This window comes from Asterias rubens, chromosome 6 (assembly GCF_902459465.1).
Source record: "Asterias rubens chromosome 6, eAstRub1.3, whole genome shotgun sequence".
Taxonomy (NCBI): Eukaryota; Metazoa; Echinodermata; class Asteroidea; order Forcipulatida; family Asteriidae; genus Asterias; species Asterias rubens.
This window is the reverse complement of record NC_047067.1, coordinates 2,182,080-2,196,767: the sequence shown is the minus strand read 5'-3', so window position 1 is coordinate 2,196,767 and position 14,688 is coordinate 2,182,080. Positions and strand designations below refer to the sequence as shown.

The 14,688-nt window shown below is 38.9% G+C and overlaps 1 protein-coding gene across 1 annotated transcript; it reads right to left on the bottom strand.

The window, feature by feature from the left end:
* Positions 1-3,438: 3,438 nt before the first annotated feature.
* LOC117291453 lies at positions 3,439-13,142 on the bottom strand. Its single transcript, XM_033773145.1, has 6 exons — positions 12,953-13,142; positions 11,964-12,104; positions 10,315-10,479; positions 8,896-9,148; positions 7,919-8,127; positions 3,439-7,284 (listed from the first exon to the last, which is right to left on the bottom strand). Exons 2-6 carry the CDS (start codon positions 12,078-12,080, stop codon positions 7,012-7,014), a joined length of 1,017 nt encoding a protein of 338 aa, XP_033629036.1. The 5' UTR covers positions 12,081-12,104; positions 12,953-13,142; the 3' UTR covers positions 3,439-7,011.
* Positions 13,143-14,688: the final 1,546 nt, after the last annotated feature.

The window sequence follows — 14,688 nt, the reverse complement described above, 5'->3', positions numbered from 1 at the left end:
TTTGTGTACAATTTGTAAGTGTTTCGTGAAACATTGCCATAATGACCTGAGCAGACTATGTATAACTCACTCCATTGTTCATATACTATCGCCTCTTGATCTTAGAGTAATTTTTGTGTTGTAATTTCAGTAGAGAAAAAGGGAGAAAACAATGGTCAAACTTGATTTGTTGGGAGCAAAGCATGGGATGACACGCATCGTGGTGACAGCCACCATTATCATAGGTTAATGCCTGGGACTCCGCCGGCATCAGAGACCAGTTTCCCAGTCATCGGGGGAGCCCCGACGCCTCGTGAAAACTCTCCTGTGGACTTTCTTTGTTGAATGCTTTCAAACTGGATTCATTATAAACTCACGTATCAAAACTGATTCGAAGTGTATGTGCCTTCGAATTTTATAGCCTATAGTTTGTTCCAAGTGCATGCAATTAGACTTGTGATATTAATGTTTCACACACTTGTCAATAGAGGGCAGTATTAGCTCATATTGCCAACTATCGTGCTCTGCAACGTGATCTTTTGCCTTCGAGATGGCTCTCTTCAAATGTCCAACAATATTATTTTACTCCTCTAAACACACACAAAACCACCGTGTTCTAACAAATATTTCCCTTTTCTTAACTAGGTGTTGAGTCTTTTGTAAGCTGTTTTTTTTTTTAGGTGACCGCGATATTTATTTATTTATTTATTTATTTAATACATTTTTTATATAGCTCTTGGTTATATGAGTCATAGTTGATTCATATCAACCATTTTTACATAAATATTTTAAACGCTGTTGTCTGAACTAGATGTTTGTTCTTTGAACTGCTACGAGTTGACGTCATATATAGCGATATTTTAGGGAAAGCGGTGATTGAAGTAAATTTGGGCTCAATTGTTCAGAAATAATGAACAAGAAACCCATAGAATAGAATTGTTTGTGTTTTCAGAAGCCTGAATGGGAAAATGATTCTTCCTTATAGAGCCAAAGTAATTACTACTTTCCCAAAAAACTACGTGACTTCAAAGGGTGTGGTTTCTACCAATGTGTTAATATCAACAGCTTTCGGTAGTAACAAGTATTCTTTACAAACCATTAATCACTTCGAAGGAATGTGGTTATGGGAAAAAGACACACGTTTTTATCCCCCAAAGTGTTATGTTGAGAAACGTTACTGTCAGAAATGTTTCTCATTTTCGGTGATATCTCAAAAACGCTATAACCCTTTGAAATTAAAAAAGTGTCAGGTTAGTTTTATTGTATTTCTAAATTATGTTTACATGATGATTAAAGCAACGGAACTGTTCCAAAAAACAAGGATTGTGATGTATTGTCGGTGAACATGTTTTGGTAAACATGAGATATGTGGTTCGCCAAGATGGCGACCGGGATTTAGTTTTATTTATTTTCCATTTAATATATTATGCGTAATTATTTGTTTAACTATAATAATTTAACTGTTATTGTTTAACTATTTTGCTTAATGTAATTCTATCAACAACACCTATGTTCACCCAATTTACAGATTCTGATCCGTCAATAAACTATCATTCAAGAGATCTGCAAATCCAGTTTCCCCATGTGACTTCTAACAACATCTCTATGGTCACATGAACATGTTTTATAAAAGGTTAGCGCTATAACTTTGTACATGGTAAGCCGACAGTACCAACCATTGTCATACCACCAAATGCACAAATAAACACAAAATATGAACCGTGGGCCAACTCAAAGTTGTTCGACATTTTCACACCTTGGTTATCAAAATGTGTTAATATAAAATGATGACGAATGTATGAAATTATTCATACAATAACAATAATCATAACCCATAGCATTACTAAATTGAAGAAATTTGTTTAAAAAAAACATTGTTCTCTTCCAATTTATTGTTTAATGATTTTAAATAAGTTGCCTTTGACGATGGTCCGGTCTAATATTTTTTCTTATTCACTCACACAAAAAGGTAGTTTAAACAAATCTGTGCAAACGCGTTCAAAGATAATCGGTGAATAGAGACACACACATGATAGAAACACGCGATGACAAAAGACATAGATTCCCACCCCGGCGTGTAAGGGTGTTCGTGCCGCCAGCCGATGGTATTGGCACGGACAGTTCGGGGCGTTCTGGGGCCGGGCCGCAATCACACCCTATCCCTCCCAACCTTCTTTTTTTATCGCTCACTCCCCGACCACGACTACCCCTACGGATGCTCAGGTGTTGGGTCGGTGTCAAGCCCGCGTGTCACCGCCCTGTGGACGGCATCACACCCTGGACTGAAGAGCGGTCGTATGGGCTTCTTCTCTCATTCTTTTTTAAAATCTTGCTCCTTGTGTGGACACGCGCGGCTCGTGATTGCGAACTGCGAGAGCAGATGTTCACAATTATTCTTTTGCTTTCATGTTTGATTATCCTCAGATTTCACACTTGGCTCAAACGCAGAAGCGTGTACTGAAAAAGAAGAGCATGACGACGACCGTGATGCACTGTCATTGAAAAATAAATCTGTAAAATCAGTGCTTTGTGTTTGGAGACTCTAAGAAATTGACTACGGATGAAAGCTTTTCTGAAACATTTGAAATATGCATTTAATTCTCTTAGAAAAACAATACATATACAGCAGAGGCTGTCCAGGGATGGTCAACAAATCCCAATACTGTGATGTGTCCTATGGGTAAAACGTAGAAAGGGTAAAACTTAGATGGCAAGTAACCAAATAATTATTTTAAAATATCATAAACCAACAGTACTTCAGATTTATAACATCATTATGCAGAAAACTAAAATTTTTATTAAAAGTAAAACATAAACGGCAAGTAAACAAAGATAATGAAATTTACACAAACCAACGGTACTTAAAATTTTTAAACGCAAAATCAAAAGTTGAAACACCAAACGGACAAACTTGAATATTTTACTCCGTATAATCATCTCGCTTGTTCTCATTATTTGTATTCTTTTGTGTGTTGTGCTCCCACAGTCCTGTATCTCATAATACGTGCTTTCTTCAAGTATAATTTTTATAAGTGATTGCGGATAGGCACTGGACTCGTTTGGTAATTGTCAAAGACCAGTATTCTTATTTTAAAATTACCTCTTTCTAAAAAAAAACTACATTACCAAGAGGGAGTTGTTTCTCATTATGTTGTATATTATAAAAAGCTCATTTTGAGCGTCCAGTACCTTTGCAATTGATAAAACGTACGGAGGAAGAAAAATAACCAAAATGCCCCTAACCCAGTTTTACGCTTGACCGTTTGTCGGCGTCCAGTCTAAAGCATTTAAACACTCAGTGTTTTAGTCACTTACGTTTTTATCTCCTTGTGCCCTATTTCCATCCCATTCATTGTTTGTTTCACAATCATAAATTTGCCCTATTTCTGTCTTTTTGTTTGTTCAAAACTAATGGCATAAAAGTTTGCGTTTTTCTTGGTCATTGTTGTATTGTTTTGCAAAAAATGTAGATTGGTGTGGTAGGATTTAATATGAATTGTCACTCTACTTTCCTGTGTACATTTGTCTGTCGGTCCGTGACTGCTATGCCAAGAAAACAAGATTTTAACTTCAGACAGAACTTATTGTATTAAAACTCACGACTTCTACCAACAATCGCTTCAAAATAACACACAATTTCATTTCCTTTGGAAGAAAATAAACGCCTGTTTATGGCGAAACGATTTCACTGGTTACTTGGGAATACATGTTTTTTTTACTTGGAATAAGTACATTTGTTCATGTCTGAAAATGATGGAACAACATTTAAACAGGACCACGTGTCCTCCACAACGGTTTCAAATTTCACTGAAATTGGCCGGTGTTGTTTTGTGTGAAACTCACTTTGCATCAATTCGCATTAAGATTTTATCAACAATTATAAAGAAATGAATTGGCTTTTTCTTTGCCTTTTTGTCGGCCCAAATTGCTGAGAAAGTTTCGGAAGCCAGCTGATTTGTGTTTTCATTCCATAAACTAATACCTTTAAAGCTCGAAACAACTTTAGTACTTTACTGTGTTTAATGAAGTTGAAAAGTAAGTTTTGCATTTGTGTCGGCCCTATCCTTGAAAACGAGATTGCTCGCTTTCTCTTTAAATTATTCACACCAAAATAATTTAACTGGTACGGTACATAAAACGAGGAATAATACATTGTCAACGGTTTGTTATATATATATAATATAAAATAAAAGTGTTCATGAACGACGTTACGTCATCAAATTATGATTGAGCGCAATGGTGACGACCCTTCACCTTGTCAATCCAATGTCCAGTTCAAGATTACATTTTGTTCCCAATATAACATTTCAACTTCCGGTTTAAACCAGAAGTCAAGGTCAAATTGGATGCACACATTGTATAGCGTTTGTTGACGAAATAATTTGCTTCTAAAACTCATTGACGGGACTAATAATTCTTTATTAATTACGGATTTTTACAGCGACATAGATGACGCCCAATGTCGACACGAGTCTTGGCCAAAAACGGCTTGTGTTTCGACCACGCACTGCAACCACGGCGTTCTACTTCTCGCATTGTTGCCGCCATAACCATTCTTTAATCAGAGTCTTTGATGAATTTGTAAAACTTAGTTTGTTCTTCCGTCTTTCGTCAACAACTCTGTGTTTCTTTTCCCGAATTATACATTACTTCTTCCTGGATGCAGGCCATTGGAATGGTAGACATTATCAACCAGTTCTTTAGTGAATGGAATAGAACCAGCACCACACGCACCGCACAACATTGGCTATCCGGCTAACAATCTAGTTATCCCGGTGCCTCAGGAGAAAGACAGAAAAAAAATGCCGCAAATAAAAATTAAAAAATACCGTCTTGACAAAAAAAATAAAAAATCCAATATAATAAGCTGACAATCGGCGACATCAGAGTGAATTCATATCGCGCTGTCGTTTTTATTTTATTTTATTTCATTTTCGGGGCTATTTTCGCTTCATCCATCACTGAGGCTTTTGTGGGGGACGGAAAGCGGTTAAGTTTCGCCATGGCTGTGGACATGCAGGGTGGTTATTGTTCAGGATCCATCACGCTCTGGCACGATACAAAAGGAGAGGCAGGCAAAATCAGCGAAGAGCAGGGGGAGATCAAAGGTTCGCCGCTTCACTGCCAATACCACGGGTTAAGGACTAACATCGCGGCGTTGAATCATCGTGTTCCAACTCACACAACATAAACCCATGGGGGATAGATATAAGAAACCTAGACGATGCTTTCTTTTTTTCTTCTCAAAATTAAGACTACGAGTGGGGGATTCTTCTTTCTCGAGTCGAAGAGGGAGGCAGGAACGTGTTCCTTACTCAGTAGAGACGGCATTGTTGTAATTGATCCATTTGATATTCCATCACGATTTTACCATTTTATACATTTGTAATTATGAAGAGTAAATGCAAGGTTGAGATATCCGTTGACTCATCAAGAGCGCCCCCTTTGATATTAAATTAAATATTTATTTGACGCGTGTCGCTAAAAGAGAAGTCCACATATTATTTATTTATTTATTTACTCTTCAGCTAGTATTTTTACAATTTAGCCCAATAACAAAAACAATAACGATTGATTACATTATGTTATGGATAGTGTCAGATATGGATAATCTGAAATACGATTTATATATTTATGTAGTGCCGCGTGTCGTCCGGAAGAAGTTCAAATAATTCTTGAATTTATTTATTTATTAACTCTTCAGTGAACGTTGTTATGATTTAACTCATTTTAAAACACAAAAACGTTAGTTATATGAATTAAGTCAGTTTTGGATAATACCAGATATGGATGTATTTGAATTTAATATGAATTAAATATTTACGTTGTGTCACCCAGAAGAAGTTCAAATATTCTTGAATTTTTTTATTTATTTATTCATTCTTCAGCAATTTGTTTTATGATATAGCTCACACGACAAGGTTAGTTATTGATTATATCAGTTATGAATAATGTCAGTTATGAATTCAAATGGTATAAACTATATATATTTTTTGCCTTATTTTCAAAATCATTTTTGAAAGCAGAACAATTCTTGAATCTGCCTAGCAAAACCTTTAGCGAGGAGAAAATCTGAGACCAAGTGGCTTGACCCAACGAATCCCAGGCGGAGACTCCTGGCTTAAGACTGAGCCTAACAAGGCGGCCGGCAGTCAACAATCAACTCGGCGGCCAGGGGAAGAGACAACTCTAAGCGCCTCGGAAAAGAGGCGGCACGGACGGGGAGAAGTAAGGGTAGTCAAAGGGAGCGCAGCGCCGCGTAAATTTCCCACTTTTAACGGGCAGTGATGCGGAAAGTTAGGTAATCCGGACTCTCTCTCTGAAACACAAAATAGAAAAAAATGACGGGGAGAAAAATTGTCGGCAGGCGTTTGTCATTTTTGAAAGCAGATTATGGAGTATTGGTTTTGAGTACATTGTCAAGTCGAGCCAAAGGGGGAAAAAGGGAGAAAATCTGAAGTATATTTCCCTCAAGGATAGAGATACTAGTGCTCCTTGGATTTAGCGGTGGTTTTTAAACACTGAGGCTGGTGACATGCAGAAAAAGTGACTCTTGTCATTATCTTATATTGATTATTTAATCATTCTATTGACTAAGTCAGTGAAGACTTGATTGGTTTTTGTGGGGGAAATTTTGTGTTTAATTAATACTAGTAGCATCCCCAATGAGGCTTTGTAAGAATGTGGGTCGGGCATTTGTCTATTTCTCATCAATCTTAGTCATCCTTCAACTTCAAGTTTCCAATAAAGAAAAAGAAAATGATTAGAGCTATTTTAAAATCATAGCTAGCTGTTTGAAGACTTGTGGCAGATCATCCTCCATTGGCGTTGGTAGGAAACCATTTTGTTATGTTCCAATTGAAGCAGTTGGACCAGAACGAGGCTTGGTGGATGAAATAATCAAACGAAATTGTGAGAAACAAATAGAATTTTGTGTTTTACTCGAGCTTCCTATACGCCACTCCCCAACCCGCAAAAGGCATATTGCGTTCTTTTGACGGGTTCAACTCCACCGTATTCCAAACCAACATTTCAATTCCCACCATTGATCGGGCCCGTTACTAATGAGTTGAAATTAACGGACATGACGACTGTTTCATGATCTCGAAGCGTCCGGATGTAATTCAACGACGCTTTGTGATCCTGCGAAGTGATGTTCAAATCGTTGTAGATCTTCGCCAAGCCCCGATTGTGCGAAGTCTCAACGCGCGCACGCGCGTCGGCCCGGGCCTGTGAGCCAATCAGAGATGCGATTGTTGTTGCATTCTGGGTGATTTCCTCAGCGGAGTTTTGAACCATATAGACCTTAAAAGACAAAAAAACAAAAACAACAGCTTTGCTTTTTATAAAGCCTACAACAGTCCAATTGCCACAAACGGTCTGAATCGAACATGCAAAAACTGTATTTTGTTTAACTCCACGTGGTAAGGTTGGCGTAGTGTCTTCCCCGCCTTACACCTCTAAGACCCCGGTTCGACTCATGCTGGGGCACACAATATGGATTTGGCTTTCAGTCCCTATACAAAAGTGGACTTTCTCCGTGAGTTTCCTCCCACACCTTAAATTTAAACTTCCTTCCTGTCCTTCTCTCCTTTGAGTTCTTGTTGCATACAGTGACCAAGTTCGCTTTTGACGAGAGTCCCTGGCTTCACAACAACCAGAATAAATGAAATGAAATGAAATACCATCTTAAAGTTAAAACGTGATCTCAATACTTTAAGGTTTATTCCACCAAACAAGTAGGGCCTATACTAACTTCTAGTAGCTACTGGTATGCACATTTTGTGTATGTACATCAAAGTTGCCACTGCCGAAGTGCTTTTTATAACGGGGAGTAATTTGTTTCTAAATCGATTAAAAAATGGAATCCTTTAAAAATGTAAAACAATTTAGGATGAAAGTTCTATACTACAGAACCAAACTGTTTTGGTACACTTACCCTTTCCTCTGTAAGTTTCCTTACAAGTGCAGCCTGTTGTATATAGGTCTCCTTCACGCCATCTTCAAGCTGTGTGAGCGTCTGGATATTGCGATCAAGTACAATGTCCGGAATTTTTACAAAGCGGAGCTGGAAATATCGGACATCCACGTAGAAACCTAGGTCTTCCTGTGTGCAGTCCTCTCGCGGTTTGCACCCTGGTTCACATCCTACAACAGAAGTTACAAGTTTTCATGATTCATACGAGAGCAAATTAACAGGCCTCCCTTGTCATGAGTTCACATACAACGTTAAATGTCAAATAAACTCCGTGTGACGTCGGAGACTTTCGTCAGCTTTACACAGAAACTGCGCGGTCAGAATTGACCGGAACCCAGGTCAGATGGGGCTGGAACCATTTCTGGGTCAGTATGAAATCGACGGCTGCATGATTTCACGATGACGGGTTAAAGCCATTGGACACTTTCGTTAAACAGTATTGTCAAAGGCCCACACCTCGTGTATCATAACTTATGTATAAAAAACAAATCTGTGAAAATTTAGGCTCAATCGGTCATCGGAGTCGGGAGAAATTAACGGGAAAACCCACCCTTGTTTCCGCACGTTTCGCCGTGTCATGACATGTGTTTAAAATAAATTCGTAATTCTCAATATCGAGAATTGTTTTAATGTTTTCTCAAAGAGTAATACATATCATGGAGTAATATTTTCAGAGAAGTCGTTCACCATTACCTTCTGTAAACCCTGTAAGTTATTTGTAAACCTGTGGACTTTTTTTGTTCTGTTCCGAAAGTGTATAATGGCGTCCAAAACCCAACAAAAATAGATGCTGCCATGGAATGTACATCCGTTGACATTGATGGCTTTTGAAGCTTTGATGTTGTTCCTCCCCAGAAACTGTCCCTCGTCGACGGCAGCCCACTTTAAAATAAATCATGAATGAGTTTTATTGTTGTAATCAAACCACAACAACCAACCTTTGGGCAGGTTGACACATCCCAACTTGCAGCATGTCCCACCCAGCCTCTTCCTGACGGCCCGAAACAGCGTCTCTTCCACCATTGCCCGCTTCACCCCAAACTCCCTGGTTGTGAAATCACCCGTTACACCCTTGAGGGCGTCTATGGCACTATACCGTATGGTATCATTGTATAGGAGATCGTATGTGTCATGAAGGTATGCCAATTCCTCCGGCCGGAGGAAATATTGCATCGTACAGTCAAGTTGCACCTGCAGACAAAAACAAAATGCTACAACTCTATATTCCCAAAATAGTTAATAGCCTGACGTTTCGACCCTAGCAGAGAGTCTTTCTCGAAGTCGAAATGACCAAGGACTCTGCTAGGGTCCAAACGTCAGGCCGTTAAAGTCACCTGGAAATAGAATTTTTTTAATTTCAAACATAAGAGTATATGCTTACGAACAATAAAACAATTTTTTTTTGTAATTGTTTGTCACGATTTATATGTTTAAAAAATATATAAAGTTGTTTGGGGGCTGACTCCGCCTACCCCTTTTGTGACGTCAATCGAGGCAGACTTTACCTACAACGCGTATAGTAAACACACGTGCAAAGTACATGTACGTCCAAGTCGTGAGTTGGTACATTTCAAAAAGTGTTTTTCTGCATTCAACAGCAATACACCTGGTCGGCATTAACGGGAAAAAAAAACAGCTTTAAACGTACAAACTACGCATTACAGGCAAAGTCTGCCTCGATTGACGTCACGAACAGCGCCCTCTCGGGTCGGGGTCTACTCTTAAATTTGTAAATAACATAAGAACTGATTTTTTAAAACCTTAGCTAACTGTTTATTCACATTCCACTCATCAAAACACATATATTAGTGACAAAAGCTTTATTTTGAAAAAACACCACTTCCAGGTGACTTTAACTATTTTGTGCAAATACCATCGGTCCATTTGGTTGGCAAGTTGTTTGAGCTAATTCTAATTTCTCAACCCTATATTCCGACACACGTGTTCCAACGCCCCTAGTTCCGACATCCCTATGTTCCGATACCTCTAGGTGTATTATCCCAACCCTGTCCCTAACCATAACCCTTATCCCAATCCTTACCGTAACCCTAGCTTGTATTATCAGGGGTTTTCGGAACACAGAGTTGCCGGAACATGGGGTGTCGGTAGAGCAGTCATCAAACAAAATACGCGTTCCGAGAAGAAAAAAAACCCTGCAAAAACTGGGTGTTGTATATCGGAAAGATCGGAGCGCTTTACAAAAGCTGACAGAAAATTTACGATACAAAACAAACAAAGCAATGATACAGATACAAAAAAACAACAAATACAAGCAAAATAGCATTGCAAGTGATATGTGTGTCTTCTCCTGAAGTTAATTAATGTTGCTTTCGGGACACCGTACATGTAATCTTTACCTCGAGCCTGTCTCTAGTGAACACGGCGACTCCATCGAGATCCACAATGTGAGCATCAGCCTTGAAGATTTTGAACTCGTAGTCTAACCCAATGTAATCGAACCCAGATTGGAAAACAATCTCCGTAAAGACCTCACTGGTTGACTTCCGTCTGATGAATCCATACTGCCAAACAAGAAAAAGCAAAGAATATCATTTGAAATATGTCATCTAAAGGCACCGGACACTGGACACTATTGGTAGTTGTCAAACAGTCTTCTCACAAAATAACAAACCTGTGAAAATAAGTCGTCGAAGTTGCGAGATAATGTTGGAAGAAAAAACACCATTGTCACTCGAAGTTGTGTGCTTTCGATGCTTGATTTCGGGTCTCGAAATCGAATTCAAATTTCTCATAATTATTTTAAAAAAATTAGTGGAAGATTACCTCCTTGTCGAAAACTACGTTACTTCAGAGGGAGCCATTGCTCACAATGTTTTATACTACCAACATCTCTCCACTGCTTGTTCCCAAGTAAGTTTTTATGCTAACAATCATTTTGAGTAATTACCAATAGTGTCCAGTGCCTTTAAAATAATTGTTAGCATCCAAACTTACTTGGTAACTAGCAATGGGGAGCTGTTTGATTGTGTATGCAATATTGTGAGAAACGGCTCCCTCTAAACAACATAGTTTTTGAGAAAAAGGTAATTTCCCACTCAATTCGATAATTTTTCTCATAATTTTGTTTTAAAAATCTAGGGGTACGGCTTGAAAAGAAAAAAACTTGCTCAGCTGTTACGTCTTCAATGCTTGAACACATTTGCAATACACACAGTAAAACTTCTCTAATAGTGAAGGTTTTGCCTGTCAGGAAATGTCATGAAATTCACAAGTATTTTTGGGTAAACAATTTGAGGCAATGCATGGTGAGGTATCAATATATATCTGGTTTGCGGTAACACCACGTGCGTGTCTACTTGCAGGTAGAGTTTGTTCTTTGGAGAACTGTCCTGCCATTAACCTACTACCTGGGCGGATTGTAGACAATCGGCCGGGACTTCTACATAGTGGATCGTTATTTACTTCACTACCGCCAAGTGAGTTCTAAATTGGTCTCACTGTTTCGACTAGATTCTTTATAACACCCCTTACAAGTATTCTGCCTGCTCATTGGTTTAGAGCGCGTCACATACCATGTCTTAGTTTTGCTAGACGACGGCCGTGTGATAGTGCGTCGGTTTGCCGTGCGCTAGTCCGAAAACTAGCACACGGCGTGCAGTACCCAGACGTCCGTTGAGTGTACGAGGATGATAAATTAATAGTCTGTTACCATTTCGGATTGCACGACACTACATGCAGCAAAGTATAGTAAAAGTTTTTGCAATCTGTTTTCGCGTCGTCCGTGGATTGTAGCATTCAGGTCTGTAACTTAATAATAATAGTACAGATATTTAGAGACATTTTTTGGGTGTTATAAAACAAATATTGACTGCTTTTTACTCGTGCAATGGTTAGAACTATGACTCCCTCGGTGATCCCCGTTGCGTTCTATTTTCCCTCGGCTTCGCCTCGTGAAAATAGAACGCTCCGGGGATCACCGAGGGAGTCATAGTTTTAAGCAGTCAATATATACTAGTCATCGCAAGGAGACTGGAATATACGATACCTCATAGAACTCCACGCCGTCATAGGCCGTAACTACGAGTAACGTAGTGAGTGCTGCGATGGAAAGCCCAACAGTCATAATGCAGCATAGGATCTTAGCAGCAGTTCCCTCTCCCATGGTGTCCCGTGTTGCGTCCAATCTCTAACAATTCAAATTAGAAGATGAAAATGAAATGACAAATGTAAATTTCAGTTAAACAATATTATGTTTTTAGTGTTTTGGTGGTTTCTTTTTGGTTTTTTTTGGTGGTGTTGTTGTTGCTGCTGCGGTTGCTGTTGGAGCTCTTGTTGTTGCTGCTGCTGCTGTTGTTGTTGTTGTCGTTTTGTTGTTGTTGCTGTCGTTGTTGGTGTGGTTGTTGTTCCTGCTGCTGCAGTTATTGTTGCTGCACGCTGTTGTTGTTTTTGTTGTCGTCGTTGTTGTTCTCCGAATTAAGATCCAATTTAACAAATAAATTCTTTGCTCAGCCTGACCCAGATATCAGGTCCCCGGACATGGGATCCTGTCAAGTTTTGATCCTAGATTGTGTAGGCCTACCATACCATTACTAGTGGTGTACATCTGATCTAAAACATTATGGGGAATTGTAAAAAAGTAAGCCTTTTCGGGCTATCAAGTTTAGGCCTGTACAGTGACTCGGTATATAATACTTTCCTGTGGCTAAGTTGAACTTACCAATTTCAAGGCAAACTCAGCACTGTGGGGCTTGAGTCGTTCCACCCCCCCCCCCCCCCCCCCCCCCACCCCAGACATTGGCCAACAAAACTAGTACCGTGTCATGTCTGTATTTATGCCTACCAACTGTGTATGTCTGTCCGTATGTCGTTATTTTGTTTTATTTCAATAAAGATGCAAAGGTCACTAACATTATTTACACCAACTTGTGCAGAGAGACCCATTGAGTATACAGCAAGCTGTGATAACCTTGTTGGTATGTCAATGGAGCAAGGAACAACCATGGGGCGGGTACCATGTCTTAAGTTTACACTTACCTACGTCTCAGAACGTCTGCAAACCGAACGACAGAATCTCCTCTCAGAAAAGCGTAAGTTAACCCCGAGTTCCCTTTTGTTACTTTCCAGTGCAGTGGAATGTAAAAGTGTAATCACAAACCCAATGGGAGTGGTGTTGTATATTACAATAACATATCCGTGAAGGCCTATGCCTACGTGTGGAAAGACACACCGTATAACATAAGGAAACCAGGGTGAAGAACCTTGCATGTTTGACCCCCAACCTTGTTCACTTCCTGTGAGATTGAACTTTAACCTCTGCCTGGGTATAGACCTTTCTTTTGCAACGTCACAGCCCGAGTTTTTGCCAACCCAGATTGGAAAACTATAGAAAGCCATAAGTGCAAATCAAGAATAGATCGCTATTTTTGGTAACAATGTTTCAAAATTTGTTGATGTTGTTTAAAACAAAGCAACTTCTCATGAGAGGTATTTTATTTATATGAAAATTTGCAGAAAATGTTGAATTTTGTGGAAACATCTGTTTTTACGATTGAGTGTTTTACTAACATTCGGCCGATCATGCCAACCGAGGCGGTTTGTTTATCAACAAAAGAAAGGTCTATAATATGAAACTGAATACCATTTGTAAACACTATATATTACTCACTTTTGGTACAGAACAAAAAGTTCACAGACTGACAAATAATTTACAGGGTTTACAGAAGGTAATGGTGAAAGACTTCTCTTGAAATATTGTTCCATGAAATGCTTTACTTTTTGAGAAAACATTAAAACAAGACAAATTCTCGTTAGCGAGAATTACGGATTTATTGTTAACACATGTCATGACACGGCGAAACGCGCGGAAACAAGAATGGGTTTTCCCGTTATTTTCTCCCGACTGAGGATCCGATGACCGATTGAACCTAAATTTTCACAGGTTTGTTATGTTATATATAAGTTGTGATACACGAAGTGTGGGCCTTTTGACAATACTGTTTACCGAAAGTGTATAATGTATTTAATAGCTTCCATGTGGAACTTGAACGCATTAAATACGTGCTGTTATAAAAAGTCCCTTTCAACAAGACCCTATGTAAAACCGATCATCCGTGACCGATGGAAAACAAAATATGAAATGTTAACATTGACATAACTTTCTTCCAAAAACCTCGTAGGATAAAACAAATGTGATATAAATGTAGCCCTATAGTTTTTACTTTATAATGAAGTATAATGTTTACCGGCTTATGGGAAGTAAACCAGTTGTTTTAATTAATAACATGATCATAACCCGATGAGCCCATGGTGCAAAATTCTCAAAAAGGGTCGCGTTTATTGAAACCACAAGAGAAAAAAACTGACGAAAGTTCCATGTACTTTTTGTAACTTTATTTTTGTGCTGCGCACGTGAGCGGCCCCTGCATTACGCACTATATTTAATGTCTCGTAATTAAAACGATTAAAACATATCGCCACTCAGCATACTCAAACTTGTGAAAATTTGGCCTTTGAACTGTAAAATAGTATTTCTGGCCGATTTTTTAAACATAAGTGAGTCTCTTATAATTACAATACGTGGGACAAATACGGCGATAGTTTTAATGATGGACATTATTATAGTAATTAGTGCACACATGCCCGCTAAAGACCACTGCGCATTATAAGCCTGGTCCCTGGCAATGTTTTATTGTTTCCCACAGTTTTCCATTTGGAACACTAGGAGTGCGTTTTGGCGACCCCAACCAAAGCCCAACCGACTCGACAAGTCG

Bases quoted from the DNA above. Each gene is read 5' to 3' on its own strand.
- LOC117291453 (XM_033773145.1), bottom strand. From the start codon at position 12,080: ATGGGAGAGGGAACTGCTGCTAAGATCCTATGCTGCATTATGACTGTT. The intron at 9,149-10,314 runs GTAAAGATTACA...TTTTGTCTGCAG, and splicing joins TCACTAGAGACAGGCTCGAG to GTGCAACTTGACTGTACGAT. The intron at 8,128-8,895 runs GTTGGTTGTTGT...CTTCTGTTGTAG, and splicing joins ATGTGTCAACCTGCCCAAAG to GATGTGAACCAGGGTGCAAA.